This window comes from Phyllopteryx taeniolatus, chromosome 5 (genome assembly GCF_024500385.1).
Source record: "Phyllopteryx taeniolatus isolate TA_2022b chromosome 5, UOR_Ptae_1.2, whole genome shotgun sequence".
Taxonomy (NCBI): domain Eukaryota; kingdom Metazoa; phylum Chordata; class Actinopteri; order Syngnathiformes; family Syngnathidae; genus Phyllopteryx; species Phyllopteryx taeniolatus.
The window spans coordinates 33,247,223-33,274,614 of NC_084506.1; the positions used below are offsets into that span (position 1 = coordinate 33,247,223).

General features: G+C 49.3%; 1 protein-coding gene across 2 annotated transcripts; it reads left to right on the forward strand.

Moving 5' to 3' along the window:
- On the forward strand, positions 1-25,865 carry LOC133478721 (transcription initiation factor TFIID subunit 4-like). Of its 2 annotated transcripts, XM_061775139.1 has the most exons (15): positions 30-1,421; positions 1,815-1,972; positions 2,040-2,150; positions 2,888-3,040; positions 3,112-3,234; positions 3,345-3,434; positions 3,590-3,745; positions 7,585-7,648; positions 7,735-7,840; positions 9,000-9,169; positions 14,261-14,391; positions 14,593-14,718; positions 14,790-14,846; positions 18,359-18,481; positions 24,747-25,865. In XM_061775139.1, the coding sequence occupies exons 1-15, from the start codon at positions 374-376 to the stop codon at positions 24,918-24,920; spliced, it is 2,790 nt and encodes a 929-aa protein (XP_061631123.1). In that variant the 5' UTR covers positions 30-373; the 3' UTR covers positions 24,921-25,865. The 2 variants fall into 2 exon arrangements, with proteins under 2 accessions (XP_061631124.1, XP_061631123.1); XM_061775140.1 differs by lacking the exons at positions 14,261-14,391; positions 24,747-25,865 and having other exon boundaries at positions 1-1,421.
- Positions 25,866-27,392: the final 1,527 nt, after the last annotated feature.

A 27,392-nucleotide genomic window follows, 5' to 3' on the forward strand; every position in this document is an offset into this window, starting at 1 on the left:
CGTCATCGTGGCTGTTTGTTGTCATACGAGAGTAGCTCCAACTACCGGAGACAATTTCCTTGTGTGTCCTGTCACATACTTGGCCAACAAAGCGGATTCTGATTCTGAGTTTTTAGAGTTGTGGTACGACCAGTTGAGGGTGTACCGCCTCTCGCCCAGAGTCAGCTGGGATAGGCTCCAGCACGACCGCGACCCCGGTGAGGATAAGCGGTACGGAAAATGGAAGGATGGATGGCGTTACGGTGGTCATTTTCACGTCGTCCAAATCAGAATGTGGATCTAGCTGCTGTATTTCTATGCTCAAAAGCAGCGCGCGTGCTCGGCGCATGCGCACATTCTAGACGACGATTTGCACAAGGCTCCAGCAAGCAAGATGGCGGGAGCCTCCGACCCGCTGGAGGACATGCTCTTCAATGAAGTGGACGAGAAGGCGGTGAGCGACTTAGTTGGCTCGCTCGAATCGCAACTGGGGGATTCCGAGGCGCCCCCCGCCGCCGCCGCCGGGAAACGCGACGCAGCTCCGGCCGCCTCCGCGAGCCACTTCTCAGGGAAAGTGCGCGACCAGGAGCCGCCGCAACAAGGACACCCGGGGGCGGCTGTAAAGCTCCAGCCGTCGTCCGTCGCCGGTCAGCTTCCCCCTTCTTCTTCTTCTTCTTCTTCTTCTTCTTCTACTTCTACTACTACTTCTACTACTACTTCTACTTCTACCGCTACCTCCTGTGGTGATGGCGGCGGCGGGGCGGCCAGCCTGCGGACTTTGGGGTCGGTTCTTTCGAGCTCCCCAGTCCCCCAGCCGCCGGGAGTCCAAACTTTGAGCGGCCAGCCAGCCGCCAGCTTCCAGCGGGTTGCACAAGCCCAAGCCCAAGCCGGCGGCAGGACGCCGTCGCCCGGCTTGCAAAGTTTCAACGGCACCACGGGAGCCGTCAAGTTGCTCAACTCTGCCGGTGGGACCCCCCCGGCGACGACGAGTAGCGCTCTTGTGGTCATGGCCGCCCCCGCCAACTTCCACCAGGAAGCCGAGTCCGCGGCTCCCATGCCTCCCGCCGCCCTCCAGCACAGACTCCCCAGCGCGATCGTCAACGCCGCTCACAACGGCCTGGAGCCCAAAGTAGGGCCGCCGGTGCCACCGGGGACTCCCTCGCCGTCTCAGGTGGTGAACCACAGCAAGATGCCGATGGCGGGTCAGCCCCCTTCCGGGAACTCTGTCATCCTGACCGGCACCACGCCGTCCCCCGCCGCCCCCGGGATCAAGCCGGCCGTAAACGGGCTGGGCCAGGCGAGAGCGGCCGTCGCCGTCCAGCCGCAGAGAGCCGGGCCGGCGGCCGAGACCGTCCGGCCGGCCGCCCCCCAGCCCCCGTTGGCCGTCCGGCCTCAGCAGCAGGCCACCATCCAGCTGCCCCCCGGCTTCACCATGCCCGCAGGTGAGCGCCAGAGCCCCTTGACAGCTATGCTAACGGTGCGTTACACGCGTGTAGCGCTTTTCTAGGCACTCTAAGACGCTTTATAAATTCACGCATAATTCATTCGATTCATTCAAGTCAGCCCCTGGCGGTGTTAAGCTACTCGCGTAGCCGGAGCTGCCCTGCAGGGGGCAGTCTGACAAAAACACGGCTGCCGTTCTGCGCCTACGCCCCCTTCGAGCACCGCCCAACATCCGACCGCATTCATGTGGGTTATTATTTGGCACTGGCGAGCGTTCGGTCACAGGGTGTACGCTTATTTCACGCGCCGCTCCACCCGGCCCAATTTTTGATGCGGCGATTCCGGATATTCTGACGGAAAGTAGTCACGTGTCCATGTTTGTTGCGTGTCAGGCATGGTTCTGGTCCGCGTCGAGACGGGTCACCTGGTCATGGTACCGCAGCAGGTTCTGGCCCAAGCGCAGGCCAAGACGCAGCAGAGTCCCGGCGTGACCGCCGTCCCTCAGAGGCCCGCCGCGCCCGCCGCCATCCGGGTCGGCATCGCCGCTCCGGTGAGTGGTGACGGGACCGCCTGACGAACGCAAGCGGTATAGTGTGTAATTGTGTATGCGTGTGCAGGCTCCTGGCACGCCTCAGAACATCCACCTGGCGACGCCCCCTCAAACCAAACCGCTTCAGTCTCCTTCCTCTTCTTCCTCCTCCTCGCCATCCTCGTCCTCCTCGGTACAGGTGAGACTTTCATCGAATACCGGGGCTCGACACTGACTTTTGCATGAGTGGCACTGGTGCGACCGACTTTTTCAGTTGGTGGCACCGGCACATGAATTGCTCCCACCCTTTTTTTAGGAGGTACAGCATGACCACGGCATACCGTAGTTTCCAGTGACAGTGACTCCAGATATGATATTTGCAAAATAGGTTACTAACCCTAACCCATTGTGCAAAGGGCGCCGAGACTTCAAGGCGTGTATGCGGTTTAAAGTGACGAGTAGTGCGATCATCTGGGACAATGTCGATTGTGCAAATGTTGCAGATACTCCTCAATCAGCGTGCAAATGGAGCAGATGCTACTCTGGCATGAGTGGCCAGTATATGCAAATTGTGCAGCGTGGCGAGACAACTACAGCGAGTGCACGACTAACACATAATTGGCCCCACAGAAATGTGACAACGAACTCAAGTCAAAGTCATTGCTAATGCTGCGTGTAAAAAGAATAGCTGTGGGTGACTTGCCACAGGAGAGGTTTACCGCTTTACGGGACTTCACGAGGTAGGTGGGGGCTAGCTAGCTTGCTCACCAGCAGTCCAGATGACTTGAAGGCTCACACTTGTCATTCAAAATGAATAAGTAGCGCGCCAGCGTCAGGATGGTGCGTGGTGCTCTCTGGCCATACACAACGTTTGACACAGACACAAAGTTTGTTGTTGATTGCGATTTCCATGACACTGTTGTTTGGTGTCCAAAGGCCATCACGGTGACTTCTGGCGCCCCCTTCTCGGCAAAGACGCCCCTGCCCCCGAAGACGCAGACGGCCGCGGCGACGGTCGCCGTCAATTCGGCCCCGCCGCCCGCGAGCGGCGCCGCGCCGGCCGGCGGCCGAGTGTCTGTGGTGTCGCAGGTGCGTCTGTTTGGGTGACGGTGACCGCGGCGATGGTTGGGAAAACACTATTTGTGTTGTGATGTCGACAGGAAATGCAGGAAAACGTGAAGAAGTGCAAAAACTTCCTGGCCACGCTCATCAAGCTGGTGTCCAACAACTCACCCTCGCCTGACACATCCAAGAATGTCAAAGCGCTCGTCCAGGACCTCCTCGTACGTTTCCCTGTGTGTGCGCGCGCGTGTGTGTGTATATATATACTACCGGGTTAACGTGTGTGTGTGTGCGCGCGCGCGTGTCCGTGCATGCATGCATGTGTTTACAGGATGCAAAGATCGAGCCTGAGGAGTTCACGAGTCGTCTGCAGGCGGAACTGAAGTCATCTCCGCAGCCCTACCTCATCCCCTTCCTCAAGGTCGTCGTCATCACATTAATTAATTCATGCTTATTGCTTATGAATTAATCCAATGATTAATTAATAAGAAATTAGTCGTTGGTGTTTATCATCTCTAATGAATCAATAATCAATGGGAGCGAGTTGTATAACCCGCAAATGTTTTGCGTCTACAGAAAAGTCTTCCTGCCTTGCGTCAGTCGTTACTCAGCAGCCAGCAGTCTCTGACCCCGCCCCCCGCCTGCACCCCGCCCGCGGCCGCCGTCCGGCCGCGTTTACCCGTCGGAACCCCCGGCGTCCGGATGAACGCGCCGCTCGCCACCGCAACCATGGTACCAAAAAGATTTTCCTTTAGTTTTGTTGACTCATCATTGGCTCCAACAACATGTTTGTGTGTTTGAGTCAAAAGTTTTATGAATGGAAGTTCAGCTCAAAATGTACAACCCCAATGCCAATGAAGTTGGCACGTTGTGTTAAACGTAAATCAAAACAGAATACAATGATTTGCAAATCACGTTCAACCTATATTGAATTGAATACACTACAAAGACAAGATTTTTAATGTTCAAACTGATACACTTTATTGTTTTGAGCAAATCATCATTAACTTAGAATTGTATGGCTGTAACACGTTCCAAAAAGGCTGGGACAGGTGGAGAAAAAAGACGGAGAAAGTCCCACAGGTGAACAGGTGGGTAGAAAAGGAGCTTGCCTGAATTGCTCACAATTCATTCACAAGCAAAGATGGGGAACAAGTGCGTGAGAAAATAGTCGAACAGTTTAAGGACAATGATACCATCAAACCATCAGACCATAATATCATCCAAAGGTTCAGAGAATCTGGAGAAATCACTGCATGGAAGCGGCAAGGCCGCAAACCAACCTTGAATGCCCCTGACCGTCGATCCCTCAGGCGGCACTGCGTCAAAAACTGACATCAATGTATAAAGGATATCACCACGTGGGCTCAGGAACACTTAAAAAAAAAAAAAAAAAACAATGTCACGAAATACAGTTCGGCGTTACATCCGTAAGTGCAACTTGAACCTCTACTATGCAAAGCAAAAGCCATTGATCAACAACACCCAGAAACGCCGCCGGCTTCTCTGGGCCCGAGCTCATCCAAGATGGACTGATGCAAAGTGGAAAAGTGTTCTGTTGTCTGACCAGTCCACATTTCAAATTGTTTTTGGAAATTGTGGACGTCGTGTCCTCCGGGCCAAAGAGGAAAAGAACCATCCGGACCTTTATGGACGCAAAGTTCCAAAGCCAGCATCTGTGATGGTATGTGGCTGTGTTAGTGCCAATGGCATGGGTAACTTACACATCTGTGAAGGCACCATTCATGCTGAAAGGTACGTACAGGTTTTGGAGAAACATATGCTGCCATCCAAGCGACGTCTTTTTCACGGACGCTCCTGCTTATTTCAGCAAGACAATGCTAAACCACATTCTGCACGTGTTGCAACAGCGTGGCTTCGTCGTAAAAGAGTGCGGTACTAGACTGGCCTGCCTGCAGTCCAGACCTGTCTCCCGTTGAAAATGTGTGGCGCATCATGAAGCGTAAAATACGACAACGGAGACCCCGGACTGTTGAACGGCTGAAGCTGTACATCAAGCGAGAGTGGGAAAGAATTCCACCTCCAAAGCTTCAACAATTCGTGTCCTCAGTTCCAGTCTTCACATATTTGATGGATAAAGTACTGCATGATTTGGCCCCAGCTCCTCTGGCTGAGTTCATCAGCCAAAGAAACGGCTCTGAGCGTGTCACTCGAGGCTTTGTCAGAGGCGACCGTCTCATTCCACTTTCAGTAAGTCGGCCCGGTCAGTGAGGAGCGCTGGTGAGTGGAAGGAGGTTCAACTGCTTACAACATACAAGACAAGGCCTTCACAAAAAAACGCAAAATGTGGCTCGTTAACACCTATAGCTGCCAACACTAAAAGACAAGTATGTTATGTTGTCTTTTTGTTATGATCAAAAGAATGATGGTTTTATTCTCTCTTAATAGTATCGTTTGATGATGTATCCTGTATGATATTGTCTTGTAGATGTATTTATTTGACTGCTTGGCCAGGGGACTACAGATGAAAACCAGCCTTCTGGCTAATTCGGGCTTTTTTAACCATGTGTACTTCATGTGTTTTATGAAATTGCATTGTCCCCTTTCAAAAATAAACTGATAAACTAAACGTTTATTGAACGTTGTTCAAAGAAAAGGTGCTGTAACACCGTGGGAAACACGACCCTCCAAGAGTTTTTGGAACGTGTTGCAGCCATCAAATTCTAAGTTAATGAATATGTGCTAAAAACAATCAAGTTGATCCGGTTTGATGTGCGTCCCGTGTCTGAGATGCGCACAAATGAGCAGGGACGCATGAAGCACATTCACGGTGCGTCTGCAGACGCATGGTTTACGACCTGCCCTACGTATGTATGCGTGTTGGTGAAGCACACGCAGCGAATCAGAAGTATGAATCCTGTCTTGATGCTAGCCAATCAGAGGCGGCAAAGTGCGGGTTATCGTTCCATACAATGGACACAGACGTTTTTTCCCGCCGCGCCACTCACGACGCAACAAGCTGCTGGCAGAACGGCGTTTGCGCACAACTGGCACACTGAAGGGAACGTGAACTGTTTCTTATATTCGCTAGCCTGTGAGCGACCGAGCTGGTGAGCTGAAGGCTTGAGCTAAGAAGCTCACTCGACCGCGGCGACATCATTGAAACGGAAGCGCTCGGAGTTGTGTGTGTGCGCGTGTGTTCCCCACGTAACACACACATGCGCACGCACACACATATGGGAAAGTTGACTGTTTATGAACCCTAACCACAGCGGCAGACGTTACTAATATTCAGGTAGTAGTTGACTTGAGCGAACTCCTTTTCGGTGTCATTTGATTGACAGGTGAAGTTCTCACATCACAGTACAGCGCTTTGAGGGCTGGCCTTAGTTTACATTTTATTGATCTTTTATTGAATCAGATAAAAGCTTATTGAGAGATAAAATTCAGGTCTATTCAGGGGTGCTGGAGAGGAGGTCTGTCGGGAAGCGGAATCTCAGATGAATTATTAGCAGCGTGGTTTTCGTCCCGGCCGTGGAACAGCGGACCAGCTCTACACCCTCGGCGGGGTCCTCGAGGGTGTGTGGGAGTTCGCCCAACCAGTCTACATGTGTTTTGTGGACTTGGAGAAGGCGTTCGACGGTGTCCCTCAGGGGGTGCTTCGGGAGCCCCCTGATACGGGCTGTTCGGTCCCTGTACGATCGGAGTCAGAGTTTGGTCCGCATATCCGGAACTAAGTCGGACTCGTTTCCGGTGAGGGTTGGACTCCGCCAAGGCTGCCCTGTGTCACCGATTCCGTTTTAATAACTTTTATGGACAGAATTTCTAGGCGCAGCCGAGGCGTAGAGGGGGTCCGGTTTGGTGGCCTCAGTATTGCGTCTCTGCTTTTTGCAGATGATGTGGTTCTGTCGGCTTCATCGAGCCATGACCTCCAACTCTCACCGGAGCGGTTCGCAGCCGAGTGTGAAGCGGCTGGGATGAGAATCGGCACCTCCAAATCTGAGACCGTAGTCCTCAGTCGGAAAAGGGTGGCGTGCCCTCTCCGGGTCGGGGATGAGATCCTGCCCCAAGTGGAGGAGTTCACTTGTTCACGAGTGAGGGAAGAATGGAACGGCGGATCGGTGCGGCGTCTGCAGTGATGCGGACTTTGCATCGGTCCGTTGTGGTAAAGAAAAGAGCTAAGCCGAAAGGCGAAGCTCTCGATTTACCGGTCGATCTTCGTTCCTACCCTCACCTACGGTCACGAGCTGTGGGTCGTGACCGAAAGAACGACATCCCGGATACGAGCGGCCGAAATGAGTTTCCTCCGCAGGGTGTCCGGGCTCTCCCTTAGATTGAGACAGAGCAAGAGCAACGGATAACATAAAGATCTTCAACATAGTGGGACACACAACAACCGTTAAAAATATCGCGGAGGATTAACGGTAACTGGACTACGTGATGATAAGTTGCAGTGACTCATTGTTCCAGGGCTGGGACTCTTTGTTTCCAGATATGCATGGTCTCCAGTGTAAAAGAATTGACGGTTGTATTATGTTAAGAAAGTTATTCAAGTAGTTACACTACTATTACATTTTCGACAGGGAAACTTGTTTTTTTTAAATTTTTAGGCGACTGGTCGAGGCTGCGTGCAGACTCTTCGCGGTCCCCTTGTGGTGGGCATGAGAACTCCGGGTGAGTGCCGCTGCGCGTTCCGTCCAGCAGGTGGCGCTGGGGCGACGCCCATGTGACACGAATGCCGTTTTGCTTGTTGTGTGCAGGCGCATTGATGCGAGGACCCGCCGCCCCGGTCGCTAAGAGCGTCGTCACTTTGGCGCCGCCGGCCAATCAAAAGAAGCTGGGAGACCCGGGGGGCGGGACATTCAGGTGAGTCGCGTGACCGCCGTGGCGGCCACCTCCTTATAAGCTTTTCCGAGGACGCCCTCAGAATCCTATAAACGCCAATCAAACATATCAACCACGTGGACCCCGAAACACCGCACACATTCAAAAGTTGACCGTTTTTAACCAACAACAAAAAAGTCATGGTACGATAACAAATTCTTATTTTTTACAGAAAAGAGATGAAATGTGAAAAAAAATGGCCACATTTTTTCCCAATGAATCTTTTTTTAACCTTGACAACAACATAATCTTTGTCAGGATTAAAACAATCAGAATTGTTTCAGGATAGTCGTATTTCTACAAGATAAAATATGAAGTAAAAAATACAAAAGTAAAGCAAAAAGCAAAAGTAAAAAATACAACTCTGTTCTGGTAATGTTATGCATTTCTACTGGAAAAGTCACCTTTGTTCTTTTAAGAAAAATCAGACTGTATTGTGAAAACAAACTGCCTTTTGTTTAAGAAAGAATAGGACTTTGTTCCTGTAATAATATGCGTTTGCGCTTCAACAACAACAACAACAACAACAACAACCCTTTGGGTGTGTCCGAAATCACTCACTAACCACCGTGTAGCGGTTACGCCGTTTTGTAGCGGTGTCCGACTGCTTAGGGATCATTTTCAGTGCCCTATATAGTGCACTCAAAATTTCCCACAAAGCATTGCGAAAAGTAGACACCGACCGATGGTCATGATATACCATCATGCATTGCGTCTTCACAGAAGAAGAAGTTGAAGAATGGCGGGATGAGATGCGTCACAGACGGAGTGATGGAAGTCACTTTTTTAACCGAGAAAAAAACCAAACCAGGACACACATTTGCTTCCAAAATCCTCCCGTTTTAATAATGTGCAGCAATTGTTGATTTTGTGAAGCGACCGCAACAGCCTATTTTGTTTTCGTGACGTCATTAGCGGAGCGCCGTGTCGTGTTCCGAATGAGCTCTCTATAAAGTCCGAGTGGACCATTTCAGACACGGCCGTTATTTATTGGTGGATGTCAGATTTGTGACGATGTGCCATCGCGACCGAGCTTTGAATTGGCCCAGAGTTCAGATGGGGAGGAGCGATTGTTTGCTTGGCGCCCCCAATTTTGCGTTGCGCAGTTTTTCGAAGGCCGGCTTTCTCGACTCCGTTGCAGAGACGACGACGACATCAATGACGTGGCGTCCATGGCCGGCGTCAACCTGAGCGAGGAGAACGCCCGTATACTGGCCACCAGCTCCGGGTTGGTGGGCACCAAGATCCGCTCGTGTAAGGACGAGGCCTTCCTGCCCGCCGGGTTGCTGCACCGACGTCTGATGGACACAGGTGAGCGGCGGGAGGCGGCCAAAAATCAAAGTGCCGATTGTCTGATTTTGAAAGAATTTAGGAGCAAATTATGGTGGAAAATAAGTATTTGGTCAATAACAACAGTTGATCTCAATACTTTGTTGGCAATGACGCAGGTCCAACGTTTTGTGGAAGTCTTCGTATTTTGGCCCATTGCTCCATGCAGTGATGTTTTGGGGCTGTCGCTGGGCAACGCAGACTTTCAACTCCCTCCAAAGACTTTCTATGGGGTCGAGCTCTGGAGCTCTAGGCCGCTCCAGGACCTTGAAACGCGTTGCGTTTGGGATCATTGTTGTGCTGAAAGACCCGGCCACGCTTCATCTTCAATGCCCTTCCTTGCTGACGGAAGGAGGTTTTCACTCCAAATCTCACCATACACGGCCCCATTCATTCTTTCCTTTACGCGGATCAGTCGTTCTGGTCCCTTTTGCAAAAAAAACAGCCCCAGAGCATGATGTTTCCAGTAGGTATGGTGTTCTTTGGATGCAACGCAGCATTCTTTCTCTTCCAAACACGACAAAGTTCCATTTTGGTTTCATCTGACCATATGACATTCTCCCAATCCTCTTCTGGATCGTCCAAATGCTCTCTAGCAAACTTCAGACGGGCCTGGACACGTACCGGCTTAAGCGGGGGGGACACGTCTGGCACTGCGGGATTTGAGTCCCTGCGTGGCGCTGTCGCGTGTTACTGATGGTAGCCTTTGTTACTTTGGTCCCCGCTCTCTGCGGGTCATTCACTTTGTCCCCCCGTGTGGTTCTGAGATTTTTGCTCACGGTTCTTGAGATCATTTTGACCCCACGGGGTGAGATGGACGGAGATTATCGGCGGTCTTGTATGTCTTCCATTTTCTAACGATTGCTCCCGCAGTTGATTTCTTCACACCGAGCTGCTGACCCATTGCGGATTCGGTCTTCCCGGCCTGCTGCAGGTCTACCATTTTGTTTCTGGGTGTCCTTGGAGCGCTCTTTGGTCTTGGCCATGGTGGAGTTATCGTGGAGTGAGATTGTGGACAGGTGTCTTTTATACTGATAACGAGTTCAAACAGGTGCCATTAGTGCAGGACAGAGGAGCCGCTTAAAGACGAAGTTACAGGTCTGTGTGAGAGCCAGAAATCTTGCTTGTTTGGAGGTGACCAACTACTTATTTTCCACCATAATTTGCTAATAAATCAGACAGCTTTTCCCCATTTTGTGTCTCATACGTGAGGTATACCGATGATGAAAATTCCAGGCATCGCTCATCTTTTTAAGTGCCCAATTGGTGGCTGACTAAATGCTTTTTTGCCCCACTGTATGTCTCAACACAGAATAAACTAACTTCAAATTCAGAAATGGCCAATAAAAACAGAAAAATATTGTACTTAATATTTTCCTGGAGGATGCATTTGAGATGAGCCTTTGAAGTTGGTAATCGTGACAAATGAAGTGAAACTGACAATGATTTTAATCCATTCGTTTCCATAATGAGAGCGCTTAAAGAGGAGGATGCTATTCACACGACACAGCTTGCATCAGGCATCAGGGCCAGGTGGGCCAGGAGGGCCAGGAGGGCCAAGAGGGCCAAGAGGGCCAGGAGGGCCAGGTGGACCTGGCTCAAGTTGGAGGCCAAAACAAAAAAGGAAAGAAACTAGCCAAATTTAATTTTAACCTTAAATTTGTACATCGACATGTACTTGAGCGGCGGAAAGAAGCCTTATCGTTCTCTTCAGTCTTCCAGATTGCTTAATTTATGGTAAAAAAACAATTAAAAAAATTCAAATAATTAATCATTAAAATATCCCCCAGGGCCTCCCTACAATGGTTTTTCAAATGTTTATTTGTTGAATTTTTTTTTTGGTCGCCTTTTTCATGCCTTTGGTGTTTGCATGTGTGTTCAATAAATAAATGCAAAGACGTGACTCATGTCAAGTCAAACACAGGGCTCTACAGCGACTTTTCCGTCGGCAGCGCTGGCCCGTGCGTGATGTGTGTCGTCTCACGTAATTGGCATCTAAAGATAGGCAGTGACTCCGGTTGTAGCTGCTAAATATTTGACTGCGAATGTGACGTTGGTCTGCAACAAGCAGTGGCTGACTAAACTTTTTCAAGACATAATGGAAATACACGTTCAGATAAAAGCAAAGCATAACAAAAGGCATGCATGTTTACATGGATTGTTTTTTATTAACTTGGGTCAAATGCTGTCCTTAATGTAACGACAGCATAACAAAGTTAATATCAGCATACATGGGTGTTTGGGTTGATGGGGAAAAACCAATGAGAGTGATTTGAATAGACAACGCATTTGTTAACCAAGGAGGAGAACTTGATTTTTGGTAACAATGTAGTTGTTTTCAAAACGTGCAGTAATGTGCATAAAACTCCAACAAAATGCTTTTGCTGAAGAACTCGTGGGTTTACAGTACGAGTCCCGTGGCAGTATGAAGTCAAGTGGGACGCTGCCGTTCCCAGTTGCTTGTCTGTCCTTATTTGTTTCACAAGGATCATTTGCATAACTTTGAAAATGGCTCATTGTAATAAAGGAGTCAACGGAGTTCGGTTACGTGCTCGGCGCTGCAGCTTCGGTTCACCTCCTGTTCTCGTCTTTTTGGGGCGTAATCCTAAACTCCGAAGGTCCTGACTACCGTACGGAGGCTTTTCCCAACACGGAGTGACGAGACCCCGGCTGGAGCAAGTGTCACTGGCACGGTCTCAAAAGTCGATGCCGCTGATACCCTTCTCCAAATTAAAGGTCGATACTTTTGATACTTTTGATACTTCAGAGGAACTGGACTGTGGCTCTTTTAGCAGACAAACAGAACGAGCATGTTGGGGCACAAATTCAACCGGCAACGTATTTGTGGGAAAGCAACGGACAAATATAAAATGACATAAGCAAAGCGAATCAAACCTAATTCATTTGTTATATGAAATCATTTATTTATTTATACACAAGGGAAATCTATGTGATTAGAAGAAGCATTCCAAAAATAAATCATGTAGCCCCCACTTTGTACTCGGGTCATTTGAGTACTGTTTAGAATAGTGGGACTCAAGTAAAAACAAAGTCATACATGATAATACAGTGTTCCCTCGTTTGTCACGGTGGTTGCGTTCTAACCCCAACCCTATATCGTGCTTACGCCATTTTGTGGTGGTGTCCGAATGCTTGGTGATGAAATGCCGTGCCCTATTATCGTGCACTCAAGATTTACCACAAAGCATAGCCAACCGAGTCGTGATATACCATCATGCGTTGTGTCTTCGCGGAAGAATGGCACGATGAGGTGCGTCACAAAGAAAAGAAACGGGACACAGATTTGTTTGAATAATGTGCAGCGGTTTTTTTGTGTTAAGCGACCACAACAGCCTACTTTATTGAGCGACAACATTAATGGAGCGCCGTGTCGTGTCCAAAAGCTGTTCAGAATGAGCTCTCCATAAAGTGCGATGAGTGAACGATTTCAGAGGAGCACAGATGCATTCTTTGCCTTGAGGATGTTGATGGAAAAGAAAGAGCTACATTCACCTATCGCGGGTTATTTTTGGAACGTAACCACCGTGATAAACGAGGGAACACTGTAATATCAGACATGACAAATATTGAATGATGATGATGATGATCCTAAAAATAATACACTTTTAACCTTGCTGCGACGTACTAATTCATTTCCGGTTCAGATGCCGTCCTGTGTGGCCGTGTATTCTTTGATATTAATATCTCCAGAATGAGAGGGGTGGAGGGAGAAGAGTGAGGCGACGGGTAGAAGAGAGATAGCGAGGGTGCAGGACTCGAAATACTCGGGGTCAACAGTCCAGAGCAACGGTGAGTGTGGTCAGGAAGTGAAGAAACGGGTTACGTGACAAAAGCGTCTCTGCTAGGATGAAGGGCAAAGTTTCTAAAACGGTGGTGAGGCCGGCCATGATGGACGGATGAGAGACAGTGGCACTGAAGAGACGACAGGAAGCAGAGCACATGAAGATGTTGAGGTTCGCTCTCGCAGTGACCGGGTTGCATCAAATCAGAAAGGAGCTCATCAGATGGACGGCAGAGGTTCGATGTTTTGGAGACAAAGTTAAGAGAGAGCAGACTTGGATGGTTCGGACACGTCCAGAAAAGAGAGAGAGAGAGAGAGTATATTGGTAGAAGGATGATGAGGATGGAGCTGCCAGGCGAGAGAGCGAGAGGAAGACCAAAGAGAAGGTGGATGGATGTCGTGAGGGCAGTTGGTGTTGGAGAGGAGGATGCAGGAGAGAGGCTGACGTGGAAAAGGATGACACTCTGTGGCGACCCCTAACGGGACAAGCCCAAAGGAAAGTCATTCAATTCTTGACGTGGCGGCCATGATGGCAGGAGTTCTAGCTATTGTCCAACAGCAGAGCAGCATTGCGTGGGCGGTGTTTTTTTTTTGCTCTGTTACAGTCACAGTTTTTTTGTCAAGCCGGTCATCTCTACGCCTATGGCATCTAATCTTAGCCGGTTTTGGAAATAGAACGCGCACTAATTCCTCGTGGCTCATGGAAGCGAACCGCCTGACTTGCCACTCGTCACGACAACAAGCACACCGGCACGGTAAGTTTGGATCACATTTAAACAAACATTTTTAAGCTTTTAAAAAATATTTCTTTACAATAACTTTGTACTGTACTGGGTGTTTTAGGGCACGCAAAAAGTACAACATAATAATGTTATACTGTACCGTACTATGGGTGCATATGGCCTAAAAAAAAGTGCTTCCTACAGACACTCGGCTATAACAGACCCCCCCCCCCCCCGCCCCCCCCCGTCCCATTAGTCAGTTACATTGAAGTTCAACTGTATTATGTTTTTATACAATACACTGCTATTTTTCTCTTAAAAACACAACTAAACATGTTTTTAGGAGCTGCAACAGATTGGCATTTCAGTGGGCAAAATTGATTTGGTATAGCGGTAAATTGAGTTCCAAGCTTGGCCACAAAACAAAACAAAATTTGTAATCAAAGTACCGCTGCATCCTTTTCCGGTTGCGAAGTGGCGGCGTTTTTCCGGTGCATTTCCGTAACAGAAAGGAGCAGATCAGTTACGTTGTTTTTGTGGCCACGTCAGCTCGGCGGCTCGGCGTGAGCGAGGTTCCGCTGGAAGTGGTCAACTTGGTGTCGCACGCCACGCAGTCGCGCCTGCGCTCGCTGCTGGAGAAAGTGTCTGCGCTAGCTCAACACCGTTCGGACGTCGTCAAGGTGAGTGTCGGCCGTATGCCGAGACTACAAGGTACCGCGCTACCTCACTGTCAAAAAATCTGTGGTGCAAAAGTCGGTGCATCTGCACTGCGCTCACCAACTCCACTGTGTCAACAAAACAAACAAAAAGTCCATTGAACGGTGCAGCCTAGGAGGAATGATGAAACGTGTTTGTAACCGTGCGGTTGTGGTTGCGATCAGGACGAAGAGCATCACGAGCAGACGAGCGACGTTCGCTCTCAGCTTCGCTTCTTCGAGCAACTGGAGCGTCTGGAGAAGCAGCGGAAGGACGAGCAAGAGAGGGAGATCCTGCTCAAGGCCGCCAAGGTCCCAAGTCCATCTGAAAAATGCGCCGTTGGGTTAGCTGTCCTCTGCTAACGTCAGCGTTTGTGTTGCAGAGTCGAGCCAGACAAGAAGATCCTGAGCAGGCTCGTCTGAAGCAGAAGGCCAAAGAGGTTTGTTGGTGCTGGCGCACGCCTACCCGTTTCCAAGCGATCCAACTCTCGTATCCGCGGCATGCACTATTGACTTGGCCATTTTGTAGTGCGGTTGGAATATCGAGTGGGTTGAGGTTGTCCCCTATGAGTGCCCGTGTTGTAGCCCAGCTCAACTCCATTTTTATAAATTGAAGTTTTCATTGACTAATTTTTTTACACCCGGAGTTCCTAAAGGCTCTCGATGTTGGGGGGCTGTCCTGGTTGACACGCCTCTGCAACATCGCGTGGCCATCGGGGACAGTGCCTCTGGCTTGGCGGTCCCCCTTTTAAAGAAGGGGGACCGGAGGCTGTGTTCCTCAACCTCCCTGTTAAGGTCTATTCAGGAGTGCTGGAGAGGAGGGTCCGTCAAGAAGTCGAATCTCAGATTCAGGAGGAGCAGTGTGGGTTTTCGTCCTGGCCGTGGAACAGTAGACCAGCAATAGACACCTTTGGCACGGTCCTCGAGGGTGCGTGGGAGTTCGCCCAACCGGTTTGGTCTGCATTGCCGGCAGTAATTTGTTTGTCGGATTTGTTTTCCGGTGAAAGTTGGACTCCGCCAAGCCTGCCCTTTGTCACCGATTCTGTTCATAACTTTTATGGACATAATTTCTAGGTGCAGCCGAGGCATACAGGGGGCTCCGGTTTGGTGGCCTCAGTATTGCTTCTCTGCTTTTTGCAGATGTGGTTCTGTGGGCTTCATCAAGCTAGGTTCGCCAATTCTCACTGGAGTGGTTCGCAGCAGTGTGTGAAGCGGCTGGGATGAGAATCAGCACCTCCAAATCTGAGACCGTGGTCCTCAGTCGGAAAAGGGTGGCGTGCCGCCTCCAGGTCAAGGATGAGATCCTTCCCCAAGTGGAGGAGTTCAAGTATCTTGGGATCTTGTTCACAAGTGAGGGAAGAATGGAACGGGAGATCGGTGCGGAATTTGTATCGGTTCGTTGTGGGGAAGAAGGCGCTAAGCCGAAAGGCGAAGCTCTCGATTTACCGGTCTGATCTTGATCTTGTTCTTTTCGGTCTTTGATATGAGTCAGTACCGGCTCTGTGGAGGACTCGTGTCCGTTAATAGTTGAACCATGTGAGAAAACATCTATAGGTCTGAAAGGGCTTGTTCGTTCCTCTTCAACTTGGCTCAGTTTCCAGTGCTTGGCCAGCCAGGTCATCTCAAACGCCCAACTGGAAAGCCTGACATTGGGTAGAGCCATTCCTCCGATGTCCCTTGGTGACCACATTTTCTTGAACGTGAATCCTGGGTCTCTTCTTATCTTACAGAAAGTCTGACACTTTTATCATACTGTTTGAACAGCTGTACTGGTATCTAAACAGGCAGCATTGTGGAAACGTAATTGAACTGTGAGGCAACCACCATTTTAGTGACATTCATGTTCCCCCTTAAGAGTAAGCTTCCATTTTCCCCACTTATTGTCTTCTGAAGGAGTGGGCCCGTATTTGAGGACATTATATTATCCACATTTGGATTTCATTTACAACCCCAATTCCAATGAAGTTGGGACGTTGTGCTAAACATAAATCTAAACAGAATACAATGATTTGCAAATCATGTTCGACCTATATTTCATTGAATACACTACAAAGACAAGAGAGTTCATGTTCAAACTGATCAACTTGATTGTTTTTAACAAATCATCATTAACTTGGAATTTTACGGCCGCAACACGTCCCAAAAAAGCTGGGACAGGGTCATGTTTCCCACTTTGTTACATCACCTTTCCTTTGAACAACATTCAACAAACGTTTGGGAACTGAGGACACTCATTGTTGAAGCTTTGGAGGTGGAATTCTTTCCCATTCTTGCTCGATGTACAGCTTCAGCTGTTGAACAGTCCGGGGTCTCCGTTGTCGTATTTTACGCTTCATAATGTGCTGCACATTTTCAACAGGAGACAGGTCTGGACTGCAGACAGGCCAGTTTAGTACCGCACTCTTTTACGACGAAGCCACGCTGTTGTAACACGTGCAGAATGTGGTTTGGCATTGTCTTGCTGGAATAAGCGGGGGCGTCCGTGAAAAAGACGTCGCTTGGATGGCAGCATATGTTTCTCCAAAACCTGTATGTACCTTTCAGCATGAATGGTGCCTTCACAGATGTGTAAGTTACCCACGCCATTGGCACTAACACAGCCCCATACCATAACAGATGCTGGCTTTGGAACTTTGCGTCCATAAAGGTCCGGATGGTTCTTTTCCTCTTTGGCCCGAAGGACTTGTATGACGTCCACAATTTCCCAAAACAATTTGAAATGTGGACTCGTCGGACCACAGAACACTTATCATCTTAGACAAGCTCGGGCCCAGAGAAGCCGGCGGCGTTTCTGGGTGTTGTTCATCAATGGCTTTTGCTTTGCATAGTAGAGTTTCAAGTTGCACTTAGGGATGTAGCGCCGAACTGTATTTACTGACATTGGTTTTCTGAAGTGTTCCTGAGCCCACGTGGTGATATCCTTGACACATTGTCGGTTTTTGATGCAGTGCCGCCTGAGGGATCGAAGGTCACGGGTGTTCAATGTTGGTTTTGGGCCTTGCCGCTTCCATGCAGTGATTTCTCCAGATTCTCTGAACCTTTGGATGATATTATGGACCGTAGATCAGAATTGGAATCAGAATCAGAATCCTCTTTATTTGCCAAGTATGTCCAAAAAACACATAAGGGATTTGTCTCCGGTAGTTGGAGCCGCTCTAGTACGACAACAGACGGTCAATTGACAGAGAACACTTTGGAGACATAAAGACATTGAAAAAACAGTCACTGAGCAGTAAAGGGTTGCTACTTATCTGGTAATGCCGGTACATTTTTTTTTTTTTGACAATTGTGCAAAAAGATGCAGAGTCCTCGAGCACTTCGAGCAGTTGGAATGACTAATATTGCAATAGTCCGGTGCAAAGGGCGCAGAGACCTCAAGCGAGTAGTACGATAGTCTGGGACAATGTTGATTGTGCAAATGTTGCAGATACTCCTCTGTCAGTGTGCAAATGGAGCGGATGCTACTCTGGCATGAGTGGCCAGTATCGGTCAACAACAGATCTGCAAATAGTGCAGCGTGGCGAGACAACTACAGTGTGTGCACTGTATAATTGGCCCCACAGTTCTTTTTGGAACGTGTTGCAGCCATCAAATTCATAAGTAAGTTCATAATTATTTGCTCAAAACAATCAAGTTGATCAGTTTGAACATGAAATATCTTGTCTTTGTAGTGTATTCAATTCAATATAGGTTGAACCTGATTTGCAAATAATGGTATTCTGTTTTTAGTTATGTTGAACACAACGTCCCAACGTCATTGGAATTGGGGTTGTAGTAGCCAAGTATTCCATAGCGGCCGCTATCCATCTAAAGTTGAATGGTGGCACGTGATTGGAGCAACATCAGGCTCGGATTGTGGCGTTTGTCCGTATTCGTGTGCTCGACCGAAGCCTGCTGTCAAGTCAGCAAACGCGATTTGCTATTTGAACAAGTTTGTTGTTTTTGTTGACAGATGCAGCAGCAGGAGTTGGCGCAAATGCGCCAACGCGACGCCAACCTCACGGCGCTCGCCGCCATCGGGCCCCGAAAGAAGCGCAAGATGGACTCGCCAGGCGGCACCGCAGCCTGCGCCGAGGTAGCGGCACACTGCCTACAACCGCTTGAACGTCCGCATCGTAGCTATGAAAACGTGACGTGCCAGCGCGCTGTAGCAGCCCGGGTAACCGACGTGCAGACCTGCCGGCCGTCTTGGGCACGTCGACGTTCCCGCCCGAGGCAATGCGTGGCCACGAAATTAAGTCGGAACTTGCTCATTTCTCAACCGATTTTCACGAGATTTCCTTTTTTGTCAACGCCAAAGCGTGTGCTAGCAATACAGAACGTTTGACAAAAACATCCTTACGTGTGAAAGAGACTCCCAGTTCCCTTGTCATAATTGTGCGCCGTCGTACGCGACCGTGTGCCGACATCCTTGAAATCATTTCACGCTTAAAAAAACGATCGTGTAATGTGTCTACTCCCAAGCAGAACTGCACATCAACGGTAAAGTCAACATCGTTAGCTGATTGAATATAGCCGACCACCGCTAGTTCCCGCCACAAGTGGTCAAGGATACTGTAGACGCAGCTGCCGCCGCACGAAAAATCGCTTCATTGCAAAGCTCGTACTTTGATTCATCGATTTATTTGTCTTGATAAAACATTTTGAATTTCCATTCCTTCATTCAGAAACAGGACGTGATTTCAAATTGACAGTACAGAGAATGCACAAACAAATTGATGGTGATGCATTTCCTGGTTTGGTCCGTAACATCGTCAGCAAATTGGCAAAAATGTTGAATTGTTTTCCAAAGTCAAAGCAGCTGTTCGGACATGTCTTATTTCTATTAAACATCTAGATAATCAGACTTCTTTCATGGAGTAGAATATTTACTGTCGGAGGATTTGGACCATTTTAAGTTGAACAGAAATGATTAATCGAGGATCAAGATATAGTTGTTGATAAATTTGATCAGCGAGTCGATGAATTTTTGCAACTCTACTCTATTGAAACAAATTAAATAGGTAACAAGCACATTCATAAACGAACCGCACGGCCACAACTGATGCCGCGAAAATCAACGTGCAAAGTGGCTAATCGGCCAGCTAATGCTGCACTCTCATTGGCTGACTCGCACCTCACTCACCAGGCCAGGCCCCGCCTTTTAAAGCCACACACGTTCCAAAGTCACAGATACTACAGTGTAGAATGTGAAGATGGTGGCCCCGGGTGGGCAAAAAACACCTGCACCTTACATGCATACACTACTTTGCCAAAAGTATTCGCTCACCTGTTTTGACTCGGATATGGATTTGAGTGACATCCCATTCTTAGTCCATCGGGTTCAATATGATGTCGGTGCACTGGTCCGCAGCTTCAACTCTTCTGGGAAGGCTGTCCACAAGTATGGGAATTTATGACCATTTTTCCAGAAGCTGACTGGCTTTCAGTCAGTATATGAATGTGTGTGTGTGAATGGGTGAATGGGTGAATGTGAGGCTTTGTAAAGCGCTCTGGGCACTGTGGTGCTGTCCATAAAGCGCGATAGAAGTGCAGTCCATTTACCATTCACTCTCGGCTCTAGTTTCTTTCCAAAGGTGTTCTATGGGGTTGAGGTCAGGACTGTGTGCAGGCCAGTCAAGTTCATCCACATTAAACTCTTTGATTTGTATCTTTATGTACCTTGCCTTTCATGTTAGAAATGGAACAACTCTTCCCACAAAGTTGGGAGCGTGGAATTGTCCAAAATATTGGCTCCTTAGTTCCAGTGAAAGGAACGCTGAAGGATTCCGCATACCAAGAGGTTTTGGACAAGTCATTGCTCCCAACTTTGTGGGAACAGTTTGGCCCCTTCCTGTTCCAACATGACTGTGCACTCGTCATACATGCAAATCAGTCGCCTCAAAATAGGCGATTTGCGTGAATCGTGCAGATCCGATGAGTTTTTTCGCCGTTGCTTTCGTACTGCGTCATCGCTGGCAGCTAGATCCATTCCCAGATGTAATTGGGAATATTACTCCGCGGCCCGAGGTTCCGCCTGTGCGCTCGGGACCGGCTTTGGATATATCGCAGGAGTTGACGAGACCAGAAAAAACACTTCCGCCGCTTCTGCTGTTAAGAAGTAACAGTACTTTGACTCCATTACACTGATCTAAATGTCGCTCGCTACTCTTATTGATCAATTATTGCTTGTCAACTATTTCGTGAGCGAGACTACGACTTGGACTTCCGCACTGACGCCGTTTGCTCCAATCCAGTTGAAGCGCTGGTGACGTTTAAGCCGAGTTCACCGATCAAACGACACAAAGTCACACGACCTTACACATCAGCATAGGTATTAACAGTAGATAAGCCGGCCTGGTTTCAAAAAAATCAGGACTCTTTACTCGGTACTTGAGTAATTATTTCACTGTGTACTTTTTACTCTGAAGTCATTTTTTGGAGGACTACTTTTGACTTTGACTTGAGTCACATTATTGTCAAGTAACAGAACTCTTGACTCTTGACTACAATATTTGGAGCGGACGTCCTCAATTGCTACTTTTGCGTCGAAGCAACATTTTTGCTCATCACATCGGCCAGTGTCGTATTTGTGGCGCCGGTCGGGTTGAGGCGCTGCGCGTCGTGGCCCTGGTTGCGGACCCAGCGGAACAGCGAAGCACGCGTAACATCGGCGACAAGAGTTGATCCGCTAGGACATCTTGTACATTAATTAGGAAACGCGCCTACATTGATCTCATTAGTTTACGGATATTGAAGTGAAATGTATTAAGCGACGGAGCGATGTTGGGGATTATGTCACAACACAGAATGGACTAATTTCAAATTTAGCAATGGCCACAAAAAAAACAAAACACAAAAATATTATACTTAATCTTTTCCTGGAGGATGCATTTGGGATGAGCCTTTGAAGTTGGTACGAGTGAAAAATGGAGTGAAACAGACAATGATTGTAGTCAATTCTTTTCCAGAATGAGAGTGCTTAAAGAGGAGGATGCTATTGATGTGGCACAGCTTGAAGCAGGCATCGGGTGCAGGTGGGCCGGATGGGCCGGATGGGCCTGGCTCAAGTTGGAGGCAAAAACAAAAAGCAAAGAAATGAGGCAAATTTAATTGGAATCCGAAATTTTTACATCAACATGTACTTGAGCGGTGTAAATAAATGTTTTTCTTTGCGTGAAGAAAATGTGTTTATTTTGCTTTATTGTACTCTTTAGAGTCTTCCAGATTGCTTCATTTATGTTCAAATCCAAAACATTCTCTGCGGGAGCCCGCAAGATTCCCCCCCCTTACAATGTTTTTTTTTTTTTGGTCAACTTTTTCATCCCTTTAGTGTTTGCATGTCTGACTAGTGGCCAAAGCATAACAACACGGATGAGAGCGTCTATTGTGGTTGAACTTGACTGGTCTTAACAGTCCTGACCTCAACCCGATAGAACACTTTGAATGAATTAGAGCGGAGACTGAGAGGCATCAGCATGCAACCTCCTGCAAAAATGCTCAAAAATTCCCATAAACAGACACCGAAACCTTGTGGAAAACCTTCCCAGAGGAGTTTAAGCTGTTATAACTGCAGAGAGTGGACGGATGTCATACTGAATCCTATGGATTAAGAATGGGATGTCACTCAAATTCATATCCGCGTCAAGACAGGTGAGCGAATACTTTTGGCAATGTAGTGCATTCATTCATTCATTCATTCATTCATGTTCCTCCGCTTATCCGAGGTCGGGTCGCGTGGGCAGCTGTCTCAGCAGGGCAGCAAAGACTTCCCTCTCTCCAGCCACTTCCTCCAGCTCTTCCGGAGCGTTCCCAGGCCAGCCGAGAGACGTAGTCTCTCCAGCGTATCCTGGGTCGTCCCGGCGGGACGTGCCCGGAGCACCTCACCAGGGAGGCGTCCAGGCGGTATCCGAATCAGATGCCCGAGCCACCTCATCTGGCTCCTCTCCATGTGGAGGAGCAGCGGCTCTACTCTGAGATCCTCCCGCATGACCGAGCTTCTCACCCTCTCTCTAAGGGAGAGCCCGGACACCCTGCGGAGGAAACTCATTTGGGCCGCTCGTATCCGGGATCTCGTTCTTTCGGTCACGACCCGCAGCTCGTGACCGTAGGTGAGGGGAGGAACGTAGATCCACCGGTAAATCGAGAGCTTCGCCTTTCGGCTTAGCTCCTTCTTCACCACAACGGACCGATACGAAGTCCGCATCACTGCAGACGCCGCACCGATCCGCCTGTCGATCTCCCGTTCCGTTCTTCCCTCGCTTGTGAAGAAGACCCCGAGATACTTGAACTCCTCCACTCGGGGCAGGATCTCATCCCCGACCCGGAGAGGGCACGCCACCCTTTTCCGACCGAGGACCACGGTTTCAGATTTGGAGGTGGCGATTCTCATCCCAGCAACACTGCTGCGAACCGTTCCAGTGAGTGTTGCAGATCACGGCTCGATGAAGCCGACAGAACCACATCATCTGCAAAAAGCAGAGATGCAATCCTGAGGCCACCAAACCGGACCCCCGCTACGCCTCGGCTGCGCCTAGAAATTCTGTCCATAAAAGTTATTAAAACGGAATCGGTGACACAGGGCAGCCTTGGCGGAGTCCAACCCTCACCGGAAACGAGTCCGACTTACTGCCGGATATGCGGACCAAACTGGTCATACAGGGACCGAACATCTCGTATCAGGGGGCTAACCCCATACTCCTGAAGCACCCCCCACACAACTCCCCGAACACCTTCTCCAAGTCCCCAAAACATATGTAGACTGGTCGGGTGAACTCCCATGCACCCTCGAGGACCCTGCTGAGGGTGTAGAGCTGGTCCACTGTTCCATGGCCAGGACAAAAACCACACTACTCCTCCTGAATCTGAGGTTTGACTTCCCGGCAGACCCTCCTCTCAAGCACCCCTGCATAGACCTTACCGGCAAGGCTGAGGAGTGTGATTTCCCCCTGTAGTTGGCACACACCACCCCAGTCTGCCAATCCAGAGACACTGTCCCCGATGTCCACGTGATGTTGCAGAGGTGTGTCAACCAGGACAGCCCCACAACATCCAGAGCCTTTAGGAACTCCGGGCGAAGAGACCACAGACGCTGCGTCCTTATGGGAAGGCTTGTCTGTGGCATTGAGGAGGTCTTCGAAGTATTCTTCCCACCGACTCAGAACGTCCCGAGTCGAGGTCAGCGGCGCCCCATCCCCACTATACACAGTGTTGATGGTGCACTGCTTCCCCCTCCTGAGACGCCGGACGCCGGACGGTGGACCAGAATTTCCTCAAAGGCATTCGGTAATCGTTCTCCATGGCCTCACCCAACTCCTTCCATGTCCGAGTTTTTGCCTCAGCGACCACCAAAGCTGCATTCCGCTTGGCCAGCTGGTACTCATCAGCTGCCTCGGGAGTCCCACAGGCCAAAAAGGCCCAATACGACTCCTTCTTGATGGCATCCCTCAACGGGTTCGGGGCTTGCCGCCACGACAGCCACCGACGACCTTACGGCCACAGCTCCGGTCGGCCGCTGCTTGAACGTGGTGTTCGTTATGGACAATCCGTGATGAGCACAGAACTCCAATAACAGAACACCACTCGGGTTCTGATCGGGGGGGCCAATCACGCCCCTCCAGGTCTCACTGTCATTGCCCACGTGAGTGTTGAAGTCCCCCAGCAGAACGACGGAGTCCCCAGCAGGAGCGCTCTCCAGCACCTTCTCCAGGGACTCCGAAAACTGCTGTTTGGTGCATAGGCACAAACAACAGTCAGTACCCGTCCCCCCACCCGAAGCGACCCTCTCGTCCACCGGGGTGAACCCCAACGTACGGGCGCCGAGCCGGGGAGCAATAAGTATACCCGCACCTGCTCGGCGCCTCTCACCGCGGGCAACTCCAGAGTGGAAGAGAGGTCTGGAGGTAAAAGGCATGGCTGTGATCAGTGAAAATCAACCAAATCAATTGTGATTCGCCACAATGAAGTCAACATTTAACAAGGGGAATCATTAGCTTTTCACACGGGGCCAGGTAACTTGGAGTAGCTTTTCTTTTTTTAACCTTAATGAATGAAATCATTTCAAAACACCATTTTAAATTCACTTGTAAAGATCAGACAAATATAACCCATTTCTTTCAAGATCTTAAACAAAGTGGGGAAACTATGCAAAAATATAAGACTTTGAGAAGGGGGCCATTGTATATTAATAAAATAAATATTAGTTGCTACTTGCAAGATTTCTATCTGTGTGTGTGTGTGTGTGTGGGGGGGGGGAGGGGGTCCCGAAACCTAACCCCACGATACGAGGGACCACTGTACAGTACGCGCACGCACACACACAGTTCCTGTGGCGAGAATGTGACGCGCTCCTCTGCCCACAGGTGTCGTCTGGCGCTTCTGCGTCGGGTGCGTCTTTGTCGTCGTCCGTGTCGTCGCCGCGCCAGCCTTGGCGTCAGCGCATCACCAGAGTCAACCTCAGGGACTTGATCGTGTGTCTGGAGCAGGACGGCAGCACCGCGCGATCGCTCACGCTCTACAAGGCGCTGCTCAAGTGAGCGCCACCGCCGGCCCGGACCCCCGCCCTCCCCTCGCGCTCCGCGAGGTGCCTCAAGCGAGGGCGGACCGCCACCGCCCCGGCCCTCCCGCCGCAGTACGAGGCACCGCTCGAGTGAGGACAAGACCCCCAGCCCCGTACATGTGCCGTCCCCGTCAGCACGGCAACACCATCCTGTATTATCACACGACCACGCGGGGACGGATCAGCCGGAAGCCGTTAGCTCTTAGCTCGGATTTTGTGGCAACCGTTTGTTAAAGGGTTCTTGTCCTAACCTGCGCACTCGGTTTCATAACACTAAAATGTTGTGGCTCCGCCCACAGACGTATCTAAACAGTCGGAGGCGGGCCGGTCGAGGACGATCATGATTTGACCGTGAAGGGCCGTAGATGAAATGCTAGCAGGCACTTTTTTTTCTACTATGCTAAGACGCTAAAGTTTTGTAAGCGTGTCGCGATTGTCGTTCTACGAAGGTTCGGATTGTTCAAGTCAAGTCGGTGGAGCGAAGACGCGGTGCACGCTTTGTGGTCTGCGTCGCGTTCCCGCTCGCGCCGCAGCGCGCGGACTTTCACACTTTGATCTTGTCATGCAAAATGCAGTTTTTCTTCACTTTTTACGACTTTTTGCAGGTTTTTAATGCTTTGTTTTGGTCGTCGTGACGAGCGCCACGGTCGCTGCGTCCGCTCCAACTTTTACCATTATTTATATTTCCTACATTCTCTACTCGATCATGGACTTTTACACTTGTTTGTACCTTTACTCAAATAAAATAAAGACCTTTGGAAAGTGCACACGAGTCACATGAGCGGGCAGTGATGTCACCTCATCTGGACTGGCAGGTCTGGGCGAACTGTTCTGCTCAAGGGCCTCATTTGATTTTCAACATTGGATGCATGGGCCATTGGTAGATGAGGTTAACAATAATAAAAGTCTTTCTCATGTCTTTTTCAATTGTATGATTAATACTTATTTAAAGGGGGAGTTTGCAGTTTTGAGACAACTAGCAAGATTCGAATGTAGCCTCACTTCACTGTGCTTCTGATGGCTGCTATTGGCCAGTTAGCAAATGAGGGATGAGGCCCCGCCCCCCCCCCCCAGAGATGGACATTTCAAAATGGTTTCAGTCAAGCTCCTGAAGCACAAGCTAACAGATTAGCGCGAGGTTGCGGGGCTGCTCGAGAGTGCACGGCAAAGGGTTGACACCTCGTTGGTCAGGTCTTATCTCTGGTAGCTCCCCCTTTAACTTATAACCAATTATTCAATAGAATATATATAAAAATGTATACACTTGTTTATTTTACTATTTACAATACTTTTGCTAATTAATAAAATTATGTTAAAGGAATGTCAAACTCACTCGTTTGTATTTGTTTCACTAAAATAATGACCTAATCAATGAGATAATACAAAGCAAAAGAATAGATGCATTTTAATGCATACATATTTAGGGTTAAATGCTAAAATAATGCCACAAATATTACAGGACTCTTAATCATGTAAATGCTCGATGGGGCAGATTAAAGGGCAGAGCGGGAACCGGGCGGGCGTTTGACGTTTCGTCTGCAGTCGTTGCCTTTTTGTGCTTTTCAATGGTTGCCCTCGGAAATGCACAGTGCACATATTTGAAATATCGTGTCAATCTGCAAGGACCGCTTTGGCTTCAGGTCACAAAAGAAATGCGAAATGTGTGGCACAGAGGGTAATGGTACACCCCGGAGGGTCGTCAGTTCGTATCCCCGCCCCAGTGCGCCTCGTCGTCCTGTCCCCGGGCAAGACTGTGGTGGTCGTAGAATGGCAGCCGGGCTCGCATCAGACTGCCCCCTGCAGGGCAGCTGTGGCTACACGAGTAGCTTCCCACCACCAGGTGAATGAATAATGTGTGACGCTGTCTGCTTAGTGTGCCCGTTTAAGCGTAATGCATTAGTTTTCCATCCATCCATCCATTTTGTGAGCCGCTTCTCCTCACGCGGGTCGCGGGCGTGCTGGAGCCTATCCCAGCCACCATCGGGCAGGAGGCGGGGTAAACCCTGAACTGGTTGCCAGCCAATCGCAGGGCACATACAAACAAACAACCATCCACACTCACAAACTCACACCTACGGGCAATTTCGAGTCTCCAATGAATGCATGTTTTTGGGATGTGGGAGGAAACCGGAGTGCCCGGAGAAAGCCCACGCAGGCACGGGGAGAACATGCCAACTCCACACAGGCGGGGCCGGAGATTGAACCCGGGTCCTCAGAACTGTGACGCTGACGCTCTAACCAGTTGGCCACCCACCGTGCCGCCTATATTTAAATGTATTATTTTAAAAATTGTGTTTATTGATAGCATATGCTTTGGTATTGACAAAACAGTAACCCTAATGAAACTCTATTGAGGAATAAGCAAATTACGACTTAATTTCAATGTCCACGCATGGTCTATGGGCGCTATTTAGAGCGGCGGTTCCGGGCTGCTTCATTGCGCTGGCGT

What these genes read in the sequence shown, in the direction of transcription:
- LOC133478721 (XM_061775139.1), top strand. Translation starts at nt 374, where the DNA reads ATGGCGGGAGCCTCCGACCCGCTGGAGGACATGCTCTTCAATGAAGTG. An exon ending in GAGTGTCTGTGGTGTCGCAG is followed by an intron (nt 3,041 to 3,111) that starts GTGCGTCTGTTT and finishes TGATGTCGACAG; the next exon opens with GAAATGCAGGAAAACGTGAA. An exon ending in CCGACGTCTGATGGACACAG is followed by an intron (nt 9,170 to 14,260) that starts GTGAGCGGCGGG and finishes TGGCCACGTCAG; the next exon opens with CTCGGCGGCTCGGCGTGAGC.